Below are 15,603 nucleotides of genomic sequence, written 5' to 3'. Positions count from 1 at the left end.
ATAAAAATCTTTACATAATAACGTCATCATGTCAGACCAGCCTCTTAAAGTGAAACCCCAACCCAATGTCGGTGGTTATGTACACTTCTCCCAATTACATTACCGTACCCAGGACCCACAGAATTCACTAAAACCGGCATCGTGAGCCCGCCTGAAGCTCGGTTTAGCCTCCCAGCTCGGGTCCTGTGCTCCATGGGTGGAGGAACAGCAGGTGCCTTGGACTAGTCCAGACGTGCGTTAACATGCTTGTGGCCATGTTGTAACGCCAGGAGCATGGCAGTAGAATACTCCAAATCTTGGTAGGTCAGTGTAAGGCATCTACCAAAATATGTGTGGTAGGAGGAGCAGCTTAGGAGGACTAATGGCGCCTAACGGCGGCCCCTTTGCTTGCATCTTCAGAAACAACTCTATTTTTCCCTTTCAGGGTTCTTTTGAAGACCCTGACCTGGAGTCACACACTGATGTCGGTTCTTTGCGGGAATGGGACCCGCTCTCGGGGTTTCACGACTGGCCGTTATTCAACATGCCAGGGGCTCGGCCTAAGAGCTCAGCTCGCCTTCAAAGGGCCGAGATCTCGTGGCTCTGGAGACAGGCAGATCGAAGGTCAGTGTCCGGGCAGATCGGTGTGTCATGGGAGACGGAAGATCTATGGTTGTGTGCCCAGAGACCTGAGATCTTTTGCCCAGAGCTTGGAAAAAGTGACGCAACAGACTTTTAACATCGTAAACCAGTGAGTTGTTTGTTATGTCTCCCCTCTCGCTGTGAAACAGAGACACCTCTTTTTCCCTTATTGGGGGAGGGAGAGAGCCTGTGGTATGTCAAATATCGGGTGAACAAGTAGTCTTTGGGGTAACTGCAAGTCTGTGGCTTTGCTCATGCTTGAGTGCTCGGTGGTGGGTGCCGATGCTTTTTTTTGCTAGTGGGGATCATTGCTGCTGACATTTATGCACCAGAGGGAGGGGAGCTGGAGGGGGAGCTTTGGGGTTCTAACATTTAACTGTCATTCATTCTTCGGGCACTCCTCTGTTTTTGTGGATGTTTGTGAAGAAAAAGCATTTCAGGATGTATATTGTATACATTTCTCTGACATTAAATGTACCTTTGAAATCTTTCATTTACCTCTCTTATCTATGATAAAAGTCTTTTCTCCCTGTTCCAAAATTCAGAACGGGCCATTGCAACGGGGCCAAAGGGTATGTAGCTGTGCATCACAGTGAACAGAAACAAACGAGGTGGAACATAGGTCAACAGAAACCCAAGAGAGCTGCATGCCACGATGGGAGGCAGGAATAGGTGAAAGGGAATTGAATTTACTGAGGAGGGTGGAATGCTATTGAGAGGCCGACCAGGCAGTCGTGGTGTCAGGAATAAAATCACCTGGATGCACATATACCAACTCAGCCACGGACCTCTTTTGGAGCAGCTCTGAACCGCAGCAGGACTCACGGGAGACGATCATGTCATTGGTCAGGGAAGCCCTCAGAGGAGCGGCGAAACCACTCGCATAGGCCATTGGACTGTGGGTGGTACGCCGTGATGTGATGCAGCCTAATGCCAAGGTTCTGGGCCATCGCAGCCCAGTGGTTTGTAGTGATTTGGGGACTGCAGTCAGGGGAAACATCAGATGGGGTGCAAAACCGAGCAACCCAGGTGCTGATGAACGCCTGAGCCCCGTCTGCAGCCGTCGTTGATGCTAGAGGGATGACCTCTGACCACCTGGTGGTATGGTCTACCATGGTAAGTGGCTGTGTGAAACCGTGGTGGGGGCGGGGGGGGGGAAGGGAACTAACCAGGTCCACAATGACATGGCCAAACTGTTGATCAGGGGCCCCAAAAGGGGCCAATGGCACCTAAGCATGATGGTTAATTTTTGCCCGCTGGCGCTCCCCATTTCCTTTCTAAGGCCATGCCAAACAAACTTTAGTGCAACCAGTTTCTGTGAGGCCTTACACCCCAGATACGAGAGGTCATATATGGGGTTGAAAACAGTCTGTCTCCAGTACGCCGGTACGATGGGGCAAGGGTGACCAGTTGAGACATCGCACAGGAGAGAAACCCCAGCCTTCCCAGAACTTTATATCAGCCAACCACAGGCCCGTGACTGGTGTTCGGTAAGCCTGGACCTCTGGGTCAGTATCTTGTTTTGCAGCCATTCTGGAATAGTCAACCCCTATGTGTATGGCCTCAAAGGTTGGCCATGAGAAGCAATCAGCCATGGGATTATTTTTCCCCTTGCTATGTTGTGAACTCTGATATGTAGGCCAGGTGGCGTTGCTGCCGTGTAGACCCAGGGTCATCATGTGCATAAGAGGGTTGTGGTCAATGAGTGCTGTGAAAATGGTGACCCTCCAGAAGTCGTGGGCATCTTTATGATGGGGGTCTTGCTGACTGGGCTTATAGATGTGTCGTCAACAAGTCAGGCCTTGGCTTGTACAAACCCAGTGATGGCACTTTGCTCGCAAAACTCCAGCAGGTTCAAAGTGTCTGAGTAAGCTGATCTCTGGAATAGTCCTATCACTTCAGGGGCAGCAAAATAGGTTTTCACAAAGAAAACAGACTCAGGCATTTCATATTTAATGAAACCCGTTACACATTTTATTGAACTCCAGAACAAAAACACAAGAGTGCACTAGAAATATTTACGTAATAACATCATCACATCAGACCAACCTCTTAAAGTGAAACCCCAACTCAATGTCAGTGATTGTGAGTTATGTACATTTCCACCAGTTCTGTTAAATAACACAGTCAATGAGGCCATGTTTTCTGTTAATGAGACCATATTATCCATCAATGACATCATGTTACCCATCAATGAGACCATGTTACCTGTCAGTGAGATCCCGTTACCTGGTAATGAGTTCACTTTACCTGTCGATGAGACTACATTACCCAGCAAAAAGACCACGTTACCCATCAGCAAGAGCACGTGTGATTTGGTTACTGAAGGAGTAGGATTGGCAGCTCAATATTCCGGGGTTCTGTTGTTTTAGACATGACAGAGCAGAAGGGATTTAAGGCAGAGAGGTGGCATTACTAGCCAGGGAAAACGTCATGGCAGTGCTCCATCAGGACAGACTGGAGAACTCGGCTGATAAGGCTTAAGGATGGAAATGAGAAATAAGATTGGTATGGCCATGTTAATAGGGCTATATTACAGAGCACCCAACAATCCGCAGGATTTAGAGGAACAAGCTTGTAGAGAGATCACAGACTGTTGCAAGAAACATAAGGTTGTTATAGTAGGTGATTTTAACTTTCCACATACTGACTGGGACTCCCATACTGTAAAAGGACTAGATGGGATTAAATTTGTCAAATGTGTTCAGGAAAGTTTCCTTCATCAGTAAGTAGAAGTCCCAGCGAGAAAGCATGTGATACTGGATCTGCTGTTAGGGAATGAGACAGGGCAGGTGACAGAAGTTTGTGCAGGGGAACACTTTGTATTCAGTGACCACAATGCCATTAGTTTCAAAGTAAATTTGCAAAAAGATAGGTCTGGTCTGCGGGTTGAGATTCTAAATTGGAGAAAGGCCAATTTTGATGGTATCAAAAAGGATCTGGCAAGTGTGGATTGGGACAGGCTGTTTTCTGGCAAAGGTGGAGGCCTTCAAAAGTAAAATTTTGTGAGTACAGAGCTTGTCTGTGCCTGTCAGAATAAAAGGTAAACATAACAAGTGTAGGAAGCCTTGATTCTCAGGAGATATTGAGGCCCTGGTTAAGAAAAATAATGAGCTGCATAGCAGATATGGGCAGGAAGAAACACATGAGATGCTTATGGAGTATAAGAAATGCAAGAGGAAACCAGAAAGAAATCAGGAGGGCGAAAAGAAGACTTGGTTGCCCTAGCAGACAAGGTGACGGAGAATCCTAAGGGATTCTACAGATAAGTTAAGAGCGAAAAGATTGCAAGGGATAAAATTGGCCCTCTGGAAGATCAGAATGATAATCCATGTGTAGAGCCAAAACAGATGGGGGAGATCTTAGTTTTTTTTTTACATCTGTGTATGCTTGGGAAATGGACAGAATCTACAGAAGTGAGGCAAAGCGACATCAACCTCATGGAGCCCGTACAGATTACAGAGGAGGAGCTGTTTGCTATCTTGAGGCAAACCTGGATGGATAAATCCCCAGGGACAGACAACGTGTTCCCTTGGATCCTATGGGAGGCAAGTGCAGAAATTGCCAGGGCCCTAGCAGAGATATTTAAATCATCCTTAGCAACAAGAGAGGTATCAGTGGATTGGAGGACAGCCAATGTTGTTCCACTGTTTAAATAAAGCTGTAAACAGAAACCAAGAAATTATAAGCCTGTGTGTCTGACGTCAGTCGTAGAAAAGTTATTGGAAGGTATTCTAAGGGACTGGATTTATAAGTATTTGGATAGACATGGACTGATTGTCAGCATGGCTTCATCTGTGGTAGGCCATGTCTAACCAATCTTATAGTTTTTCAAGGAAGTTACCAGGAAAGTGGATGAAGGCAAAGCAGTGGATGTTGTCTACATGGACTTAACAAGGCACTTGACAAGGCCCCGCATGGGAGGCTGGTCAAGAAGGTTGAATGGCTCAGCATACAAGATGAGGTAGTAAATAGGATTAGACATTGAATTTGTGGGAGAAGTCAGAGAGTGATAATAGATAGTTGTCTCCCTGACAGGAGACCTGTGACTAGTGGTGTGACCCAGGGATTGGTGCTGGGTCCTTTGTTATTTGTCACCTACATCAATGATCTGGATGATCATATGGTTAACTGGATCAGCAAATTTGCAGATGACACTAAGATTGGGGGAGTAGTGGCCAGCGAGGAAGGCTATCTTGGTTTGCAGAAGGAAAAATGGTAGATGGAATTTAATGTAGACAGTGTGAAGTTTTGCACTTTGCTAGGACAAACTACTTCTCTATGACTCTATTATGTTTCAAGGAGACATTGCTTGTCAAGGAGACCACATTACCTCCCAATAAGACCACTTTACCCATCAACGACACCGCATTATCAGTCAACAGAACTGCATTACCTGTCAATGAGACCATGTTACCTGTCAGCAAGACCATGTTACATGTCAATGAGACCACATTAACAGTCAACAAGACCATGTTAACCTGTCAATGAGACCATATTACTTGTCAGCAAGACCACGTTTCCTGTCAGAGTACGTTGCCGGTCAACAAGACCATGTTACCTGTCAATGAGACCACATTACGTATCAATAAGACCACATTATCTGTCAGTGAGACCACATTAAATGTCAATGAGACCACGTTGCCTGTCAATGAGACCACGTTGCCTGTCAATGAGACCATGTCACCCGTCAATCAGACCACGTTACCTATCAGTGATATCACATTAAATGTCAATGAGATGACATTACCTGTCAATGGGACCATGTTACCTGTCAATCAGACCATGTTACCTGTCAACCAGAACATGTCACCAGTTAATGAGACATTACCTGTCAATCAGACTGTAGAGTATCTCCTTGCCCATGCAGTTTTCTGCAATGAGTACCAGGTATCGAGGAGTGACATAGGCTTCATGGAGACACATGATCCTTTCATGGTGGAGGGCTTTGAGGACCTCGTACTCTTGGAGGACTGCTTGTTTGTTCTCTCCTTCGTAATGGATAATCTTAGCCATGAAAATCTTCCCAGTGGAGTTTTCTTTACATTCTCGGACCACACCAAAACGGCCTCTGGAAGGGGAGGAGAGTACATTTGTAATAGAAGATACTCCTGTTCCCGAACACGGAATACGGTCAGCATGGACATGGGTGTAGAACATAGCATGCGTGAACACAAACATGGAACACAGCAAGAATATGGACATGACCCAAACACACAGAACACAGCTTGGACACAGACATGACCCCAAGCATACAGAGTGCAGCATGGACACAGTCATAATCCCAAACACACGAAACACAACAAGGACTGCGCTTTCTCTGGTGACAGACTCCCACACCATAGAGGGTAACTGTGAAGTTACAGTAGTACAGACCTCCTCTGTGCCCTCTCTAAGACTCTGATGCCTTCCCAAACTGCTGAGCCCCAGAACTGGCTGCAGTTCTCCAGCTGGGGCCTGGCCAGTGTTTCATTTTGTGCTCAGCTCATGGCTGACAACTCAATGAGTGGGTTCCACTACTTTGTTTTCAGGTACAGCCCTCTTGTGTTTAATATCAGCTGATCAATGCTTGGTTTCAGCTCCACCTTCCTCTCTGATCCCCATGACCTCTATAAATAAATCTTTGTCTCCACAGAGAGAATCCTAAAGATTCACAGTCCCCAGATGGAAGAAATTCCTCCTCACCCTCATATTCTGTATGGGTAGCCTCCAATTCAATGGCACAGACACTGATTTTTCCAGCTTCCAGTAATGCACTCCCCCTTCCCTCCATTTGTCTTTTCCCATTCACCATTCTGGCTCCACTCTTACCCTTTCTCTTTCCTTACATACCCATCCTCTTCCCTTTGGTTGCCCTCCTCCTTTCCTTTCTCCAAAGGTCCACTCTCCTCTCCTATCAGATTCCTTCTTCTTCAGCCTTTTACCTCTTCCACCTATCATTTGCCAGCTTATACTTCTTTCCTTCAACCACCCCACCCCCATTTTTTCTGAACTGCTCCCTTCCTTTCCAGTCTGAATTAAGGGTCTCGGCTCTTTATTCCTCTTCATAGATGCTGCCTGACTTGCTAAGTTCCTTTAGCATTTTTGTATGTTCCTCCTCACCTTGTTATTAATAGCCCAGCCTTATGCTGAATATGCCATGCTTCAAGGTGGAACAGACAACAGTAAAACATAGGAAGAGGCCCTTTGGCGCACAATGTTTACACCAAACACAATTCCATATTAAACTAAACTTCTTCTGCTTGCATATGATCCATATCTCTAAAACTAAAACAGAACACAGAACAGTACAGGCCCTTCAGCCCACAATGTTGTGCTGACCTTTTAACTTACTCCATAATCAATCAACACTTCCTTCCTACATAACCCTCCATTTGCTGTCTCCCATGTGCCTACCTAAGGGTCTTTTAAATGTCCATAATGTATCTGTCTCTACCAGCACCTCTGGCAGCATGTTCCAAGGACCCACAACTCTGTGTGAAAAAAAACCTGCTTCTGAGATCTCCCCTAAACCTTCTTCCAGTCACTTTTAAACCATGTTTGCCATTGCTGACTCCAGATAAAGGCAATGGCTGTCCACTCTGTATCTCTACATTCTAGTGGGGATGCAGTGTCTGACAAGCAGAAGGCACCAATCCAAACTCACTGAGAACACACACCAGTCTTCACTGAGGGGTCAACAGTGGAAAGGGTGAGCTGCTTCAAGTTCCTGGGTGTCAACATCTCTAAGGATCTACCCTGGGCCCAACATATTGATGCAATCATGAAGAAGGCATGCCAGTGACTCTACTTCATTTGGGGTTTGAGAAGACCTGGTATCTTATAAAAGACTTAGATTTCTACAGAGCAATCTGACTGCATAACTGCCTGATATGGAGTTTCTGATGAAGAAGATCACAAGAGTCTGCACAGAGTTGTAGACTCAACCAGGTCAGTCACAAGTACAACCCACCCCCCCCCCATCATCGAGGACATCTTCATGAGAGAGTGCCTCAAGATGCTGGCATCCATCATTAAGGACTGGATTTTGTCCTCTTCTCATAACTACCATTGGGAAGGAGACTCTGGAGCATAAAAACCCAAGCTCAATGACTACTTCCTCTCCATCATCAGACTTCTATTGGGCCCGTGAACCTCCTTATTTCTTTTAAACTTTGTACTATTTATTTATTTTTAAAATTATAGCAACCATTTGTCTTTACACTGCACTGCTAACACAAAACAATAAATTTGACATAAGTCAGTAATAATAAACCTGGTTCTAATTCTGAGAGAGGAAAACTATGGTATCAAATTTTAAGGGAAGGTATGGTGCATTCTGATGATCAGTGCAGAAGAAATCCATCGGGATAGCACCTGGAGTGGAAAGATGTAGTTATAAGGAGAGCTTGGATAACTGGACCGTATGAGACTGAAGGGTGACATTTGGTGGTTTAAAAAATTATGAGAGGCATTGACTGGTAGAGGATCAGAGTCTCCATCCCAAGGCAGGGGAGTCAAGAACTAGAAGGCACAGATTTAAGGTGAGACAGGAGAAATTTAAAGGAAACCTGAGGGTAAGTTTCTTTTAAAAGTTAAATGACCAAAAAATGCACAGAGACAGAAGCAATTCTACAGATGCTGAAATCTTGAGTAACACCCACAAAATGCTACTCAGTAGGTCAGATATCTTCCATGCAGGGGAATGTTTTGGACCCAATGCGTCTACTTCTTCAGGAGGCTAAAGAAATTTGGCATGTCCCTGTTGATTCTAAGCAATTTTCATTGATGCACCTTTGAAAACATTTTATCCTAAAGAATCACGGCTTGGTACAGTAACTGCTCTGCACGTGACCACAAAAAACTGCGGAGTACTGGACATAGCTTAGCATATCACAGAAACCAGCCTCCCCTCTATGGACTCGGTCTATCCATCCCACTGTCTCAGTAAAATCAAAGACCCTTCCCACCCAGGCATTCTCTCTCCTCCCCTCTCCCACTGGGCGGAAGATACAAAGGCCTGAAAGCACGTACCACCAGGCTCAAGGACAGCTTCTAACCCGCTGTTATTAGACTATTGGATGGATCCCTAGTATGATAAGATGGATTCTCGACCTCACAATCTACTTGTTATGGCTTTGTTCGTTATTATCTGCCTGCAGCACTGCCACCTTCTCTTCAACTGCTACATTTTTTTTCTGCATTCTGTCATTGTTATTCTTTGTAGTACCTCAATCTGCTGTGTACCGAACTGATCTGAATGAAAAGCATGCAAGGAAATATATCTCGATACATGTGACAATAATTCCAATATTACACAGAGGGTGGTGAATATCTGGAATGAACTGACAGAGGAGATGGTTGAGGCAGATACAGTAACAATTTTTAAAAGGTGTTTGGACAGGTACTTGGATAGGAAAGGTCTAGAGGGATATGAGCCTAACATAGGAAAATGGGATTAGTGTAGATTGGTATCACAGTCGGGTGAAAGAGAGGTAGGCTGAAGGGACTGTTTCTGTGTTGTACAACACTATAACTATTTTCCCTGGAGGGGTGACTGTATAGATGTGTAGAAAACCATGAGGTGGTTGGTCACTGCGTAGGGCAGCCTGAAAGTAGAGGGCACAGGTTTAAGGTGAGAAGAGAAAGATTTAAAGGGGAGCTGAGGGGCAACATTTACCACACAGAGGGGGGTGGGTATGCAAAACAAGCTGATAGAGGAAATGTTTGAGGCAGGTATAATTAAAATTTTTAAAAGGCATTTGGACAGGTAATAAGACCATAATTCTACTCATAGTGCGAACAGAATTAGGCCATTTGGCCCATTAAGTCTGCTCTACCACTTCATCAAGGCTGATTTATTTTCCCTCTCAACCCCATTTTCCTGCCTTCTCTCGTAACCCATGATGCCCTATCTAATCAAGAACCAATCAATTTCTGCTTTAAATATACCCAATGATTTGGACTCCACAGCCATCTGGAGATAGAGGGACAGGAAAATTTCAGAGGGATATGGGCCAAGTGTAGGCAAATAGGAGTAGAATAGATAGAGAACTTGGTCAACATGGACGATTTGGGCCAAAGAGCTCTAACCACCCTCTAAGTGAAAAACTTGCCTTTCTCTTGAAATCTTTTCCCTTCACCTTAAACCTATGCAGTCTAGTTTTGGGTCAGCATGGACCAGTTGGGCAAAAGGCCTGTTTCTGTGCTGTATACCTCTATGATTCCATGAACACCTCCTCAGTGTTCCTTCCTTTTATGCACTATTTATTTTGTAATTTATAATAATTTTATTTCCTGGCCCAGAGGAAAGGTTGAGTGAGCTCGGGCTCTTTGGAGCGAAGGAGGATGAGAAGCATCTTGATAGAGGTGTATAAATTTATGACAGCTATAGATAGAGTGGACACTCTATCTAGTGCCTTTTGCCTAGAGCAACAGTAGCCAATACCAGAGAACGATTTTGAAGCGAGTGGAGGGACATTTAGGGGAAATGTCAGAGATAGGTTATTTTACAGAGAGAGTGGTGAGTGTATGGAAGATGTCGAGGCAGATACATTAGGGGCATTTAAGAGACTCTTAGACAGGCAGATGGATGAAAAGAAAATGGAGGGCTATGTGGAAGGGAAGGGTTAGATTGATCTTGGAATAGGTTAAAAGGTTGGTACAACATTGTGGGCTGGTAGGACTGTACTGTGTTAAATTATACATTCTATATTCACTGTACTGCTCTATTTACATGTGCAATGTATTGCTCCATAGTTTGTGTTTTATCTTGTATGTTGTGGGTTCTGTTCTGTGTCCACTCTACCATTCTACGTTCTAAGTTGCATGTTCTATCTGCACTCTACCATTCTACGTTCTAAGTTGCATGTTCTATCTGCACTCTACTGTTCTATGTTGTAAGTTGCATGTTCTATGTCCACTCTACCGTTCTACATTCGAAGTTGCATGTTCTATCTGCACTCTACCGTTCTATGTTGTAAGTTGCATGTTCTATCTGCACTCTACCGTTCTATGTTGTAAGTTGCATGTTCTATCTGCACTCTACCGTTCTATGTTCTAAGTTGCATGTTCTATCTGCACTCTACCGTTCTATGTTCTAAGTTGCATGTTCTATCTGCACTCTACCGTTCTATGTTGTAAGTTGCATGTTCTATCTGCACTCTACCGTTCTATGTTCTAAGTTGCATGTTCTATCTGCACTCTACCGTTCTATGTTCTAAGTTGCATGTTCTATCTGCACTCTACTGTTCTATGTTGTAAGTTGCATGTTCTATCTGCACTGTACAGCTGCAGCAGAACAACACATTTCAATGTCATCTAAGTCAGTGCTAATACACCTGGTTCTGATTCTACAACCGTACACAGATGTGAACACAAGTTGTAATGACGCAGGTGAGACGAATCCTGTTGGCAGTTACCTGGCTTTTTCTTCCATGAAGGTATATGGTTTCTGTGGGACCCCGTGCCTGAGGCCCGTGCCGTCTGCCAGTTTGGAGGTGGGGGAGATCCGGGTGGGTGATGCTGAGGGCTCCTGTCCCACCGGGGAGACGCTGGGGGAGGGGGCTGGGGCGACCGAGGGCAGTGGGAGCGGTGATACGGCAGCTGAGGTTGGTGAGATGGGCGGGGTGGGGGCTGCTGGTTTGGGCGGGCTGGGCGTCACTGTGGTCGTGAGGTTGGAGTGGAATCGAGAAGGGGAAGGGGCTGTCGTCTTTGCCGGTACGGTGGTTGCTGCCATTGAGGGGCTGGAGGTGGGAATCGTGACAGGGACGGCTGGCTTCACCTTGGCAGAGTACACGGGCACTGGAGAGATTGTAGGGGCTGCTGTTGTTGTTGCTGCCGGCTCTGGCTCTGAAAGACAAGCAGGTGGGGGGAATGAGAATTAAACAACAGAAGTTTCAGCAGGCGCCAATCAGATGAAGGCTAGTCCCCAAACCACACACCAAACTCCCAAAGATGCCTCAACAACAATCTGGCAACAAAAACAGAGAATGGCAGAAAAAACACAGCAGGTCTGGCAGCATCTGTGGAGAGAGAAACCGTCAACAGAGATGACTTGATAGAGGTGACCCCATTTCCTGATCCTAAACCAGGTTACTATGAGTTCTATCATCTGCAGCCCAGTGTGTTTAGGAATGTAAGAGATTAATTGCACTTAATTTTGCTCACCTCATTATAGGAAGGATGTGGAAGCTTTAGAGAGAGAGCAGAGGAGACTTACCAGGATGCTGCCTGGATTAGAGATCATCTCTTACGAGGTTAGGTTGAATGAGCTACACTCGTAGGGCTTTTCTCTTTGGAGTGAAGGAGGATGAGAGGTGTCTATCAAGACAGAGATGTACAAGATGATAAGAGGCATAGATCAAGTAGACAGCCAGAGACCTTTTTCCCGGGTGGAAATGGTTAATATGAGGAGACATATTTATAAGGTGACTGGATGAAAGTATAGGAGGGATGTCAGAGGTATTTACACAGAGAGCAGTGGATATGTGAAACCAAAGTGGTGGTAGAGGCAGATACATGAGGGACATTTAAGAGACTCTTGGGCACGGATGATAGAAAAATAGAGAGCTATGTAGGAGGGAAGGGTTAGATTGATCTTAGTAGGTTAAAAGGTTGGCATAACATTGTGGATTGAAGGGCCTGTACTGTGCTGTAAATGTTCTATCTTCTATTTCCATTCTACCTTTACGTCTCTTCTCATAGTCCAGTCCTGGCGACATCTCCTGAATCACACCTGTGCCATCTCCAGCTTAAAGTCATCCTTCCTACTGCCGGACAACCAAAACTCCACACACAATGAGGCTTTAAAAGGCATTGGGCAGAGTATCGTCAGCAGTTTTGGACCCCTTATCTAAGAAAGACTGTGCTGGCAATGGAGAGGGTCCAGAGGAAGTTCACTAGAATGATCTGGGGCATGAAAGGGTTAATGTATGAAGAGTGTTCACTGCAGTTTAGAAAAATGAGGAATGGAAATCACATTGAAACCTATTGAATATTAAAAGGCCGAGATTGGATGGATGTAGAGAGGATGTTTCCTGTAGTGGGGAAGTCTAGGACTAGAGGACGCGGCCTCAGAATACAAGGATGTCCCTTTAGAACAGAGATGAGGAGCAGTTTATTTAGCCAGAGCGTGGTGAATCTGTGGAATTCATTGCCACAGGAGGCTGTGGAGGTCAAATGATTGGGTATATTTAAAGCGGATTCTGAACCTATGTCTTATGATCATGCACCTTATTGTTTACCCACACTGCACTTTCTCTGTAACTGGTACACTTTATTCTGCATTCTGTTATTGTTTCACTTTATCCCAGCTCAGTGCACTGAGTAATGACCTGATCTGTATGAACAGTATTCAAGACCAACGTTTCACTGTATCTCAGTACATGTGACAATAATAAACCAAGTCCAATTCACAAGCTTCTTGCACCACTTGTAGAGTCAAAGGTTCATACAGCATGGAAAGAGACCCGTCAGCCCAACTCATCCATGCCAACTGCGTTGTCCAGCAATCTAGTCCCATCTACCCACATTTGGCCCAGCGTCCTCTAAACCTCTCCTATCCATGGATTTATCCAGATGGCTTTTAAATATTGCTAATGTGCCCACCTCAACCACTATTTCTAGCAGCTCATTCCAAATATATTCCACTCTTTGTGTATGTGTTTGTGAAGAAGCTATCTCTCTCTGATGTCCCTTTTAAATCTCTCACCACGGATCTTAACACTTACTGGTTTCCCCAAACCCATCTTTGGCTGTTGATGCATGTCACATTCCACTGTATGTTTCAATATACATGTGACAAATAAAGCTAATCTTTAAATTGTTTGATCTCCCAAACTGCAATCCTTCAAATGTATCTGGATTGAAAGCCATTTACCAATCCTTAGTCCAAGATGGTGCTGGTGAACTACGGTGATGAGCTGCAGGTATTGGAGTATAAAATATTATGGAGTATAAAACTCAATGCTAAAAACTATGTGGAATGCTAGAGACAATGGTGTGTTGGTATATGCTAGGGAGAGGTCGCCAGCTTTGAAGTTGGCTATGTGCTAAACTTGCATTATTTGCTGTGTAACCAAAACCGTGTGAAATGCTAAAAGACAATGATGTGTTAATATATGCTAATCAGAGGTAGCCAGCTCTGAAGTTTGCTATGGGCTCTGCATGTATCCAATTGAATGTAGACGACAATATGTGTTAATAAAAGATAGCTAAGAGATATTTTGCTTTGAACTTGTCGGCTGTGTAACTAAAGCTATGTAGGAGACAATATGTGTTAATAAAAGGTAGCTAAGAGATATTTTGCTTTGAACTTGTCTGCTGTGTAATTAAAGCTATGTAGTCAGACTAGAACATGAATAAGTCAATAGGTAAAAATAATAGTAACGGATGTACTGTGATATGCACCTGTAGACCGCTTGGATATGTTAATGCAGCTAAACCAGGACATTGCTTTAAAAAGCGGCTGTATCCGGGAATCGGTAGGCAGTCAGCGACCAGCTCAATGACTGTCTCAGCTTTGATTTGCAAATTAAAGTTTAACCCTTCTTGAAGAATCTTCTGCGTCTCCTGGTCATTTGAAAAGCACGAAAAACCACGACATAATTGGCGTCACGAACAGAATCGGGAAGAGACCCGCGGAAGGGAAACGGCAGATTGGGAACGCTTCCCGGTCCTCTAGGGACCCCCACAAGGCTAACAGAATTAAGGGTGCACCCAAAACAAAAGGAAAGCGCTTTTTGCGACAATTTGGACTAAGAATTCTGTTGGCTTTGAGGAGGTCTTGGAGTCTCGGAAGTGTGGAACCGCTGCCAAAGGGTCTCTCCGGTCCAAAGAATCTGGCAGAATTGGGGGTTAACGGAGGAGGCTCAGAGGATTGTTCAAGAACACTGCAGTGAGGATAAGTACAAATAAGTTAATACGTTAAGAAAAAGTCCTCGTGGTTACCGCCTTAAGAGAGAAGGGTCTGCTCGGGCGAGGTGTTAGAATAGAATTAGGGAAAAAGTCCTTGTGGTTACCGCCTTAAGAGAGAAGGGTCTGCTCGGGCGAGGTGTTAGAATAGAATTAGGGAAAAACTCCTCGTGGTTACCGCCTTAAGAGAGAAGGGTCTGCTCGGGCGAGGTGTTAGAATAAAATTAGGGAAAAAGTCCTCGTGGTTACCGCCTTAAGAGAGAAGGGTCTGCTCGGGCGAGGTGTTAGCATAGAATTAGGGTAGAAAGTCTTCGTGGTTACCGCCTTAAGAGAGAAGGGTCTGCTCAGGCGAGGTGTTAGAATAGGTGTAGAATTAGAGTAAATAATATTATCCAGTAAACAAACTGTGAATCTCTGAAATACCTTAACATGACAGGTAAAGGAACAGCAGTAGAGATTCTGAGCAAAAAATTCCCATTTTTTCAAAATGAGATCACAAAAACTTCAGAAAAATGGGAAAAAAAGAACCAAAAACCTGGTCACAAAGTTGCCAAAAGAAGGAACATTTGATGTAAGTTTGTGCGAAGAAATGGAGGGACTAATTAAAAAGTACAAATCAAAAGATAAATCTAAGAAAAGAGAGCAAAAAAGAGAACGAGAAATAGAAGTGCTAAAACTTTTCAGAACGGAGGGAGAAAGGCTGAGGAGGACAGGTAGAATATTGATTACAAGTGAGGAAGACACTAAGGTGCTGGAGAAACAGCCTGTTAGAGAGAGAGAGAGAGAGAGAGAGAGAGAGAGAGAGAGAGAGAGAGAGAGAGAAAGGTACAGTGAGAAGCTGGCTTCAGCTCCGTACCCGGATGCAAAAGAAACAGAAAACCCCCCTCCCTATAATGAGGAAGGAACCCCTAAGCAGTGCCCCCTGCTAACGGGAACAGTAAACATGCAGGGAGAAGTACAGGTTTGGGATAATGAGGAGGAGAAAAAACACTATGAGAAGGAAAAAGCGGCGATATGGCAGGAGATACAGGCAGAAAAGATAAAGATAGAACAGGTACAGAGAGAAATGCAAGAACAGATTGAACGGAT

The 15,603-nt window shown here is 44.6% G+C and overlaps 1 protein-coding gene across 10 annotated transcripts in view; it reads right to left on the bottom strand.

Moving 5' to 3' along the window:
* Positions 1–15,603, bottom strand: part of spega (striated muscle enriched protein kinase a) — a 705,926-nt gene that overhangs the window by 13,188 nt on the left and 677,135 nt on the right. For all 10 annotated transcript variants that reach the window (XM_073046262.1, XM_073046259.1, XM_073046255.1 and 7 more), the window contains 2 exons: positions 11,022–11,451; positions 5,453–5,692 (listed from right to left, as the gene is read on the bottom strand). In XM_073046262.1, the coding sequence (XP_072902363.1) occupies positions 5,453–5,692; positions 11,022–11,451 (670 nt within the window). The remainder of the gene's footprint in view (positions 1–5,452; positions 5,693–11,021; positions 11,452–15,603) is intronic.

This window comes from Hemitrygon akajei, chromosome 5, assembly GCF_048418815.1.
Source record: "Hemitrygon akajei chromosome 5, sHemAka1.3, whole genome shotgun sequence".
Classification (NCBI taxonomy): domain Eukaryota; kingdom Metazoa; phylum Chordata; class Chondrichthyes; order Myliobatiformes; family Dasyatidae; genus Hemitrygon; species Hemitrygon akajei.
This window is presented reverse-complemented; position numbering and strand designations above follow the sequence as displayed.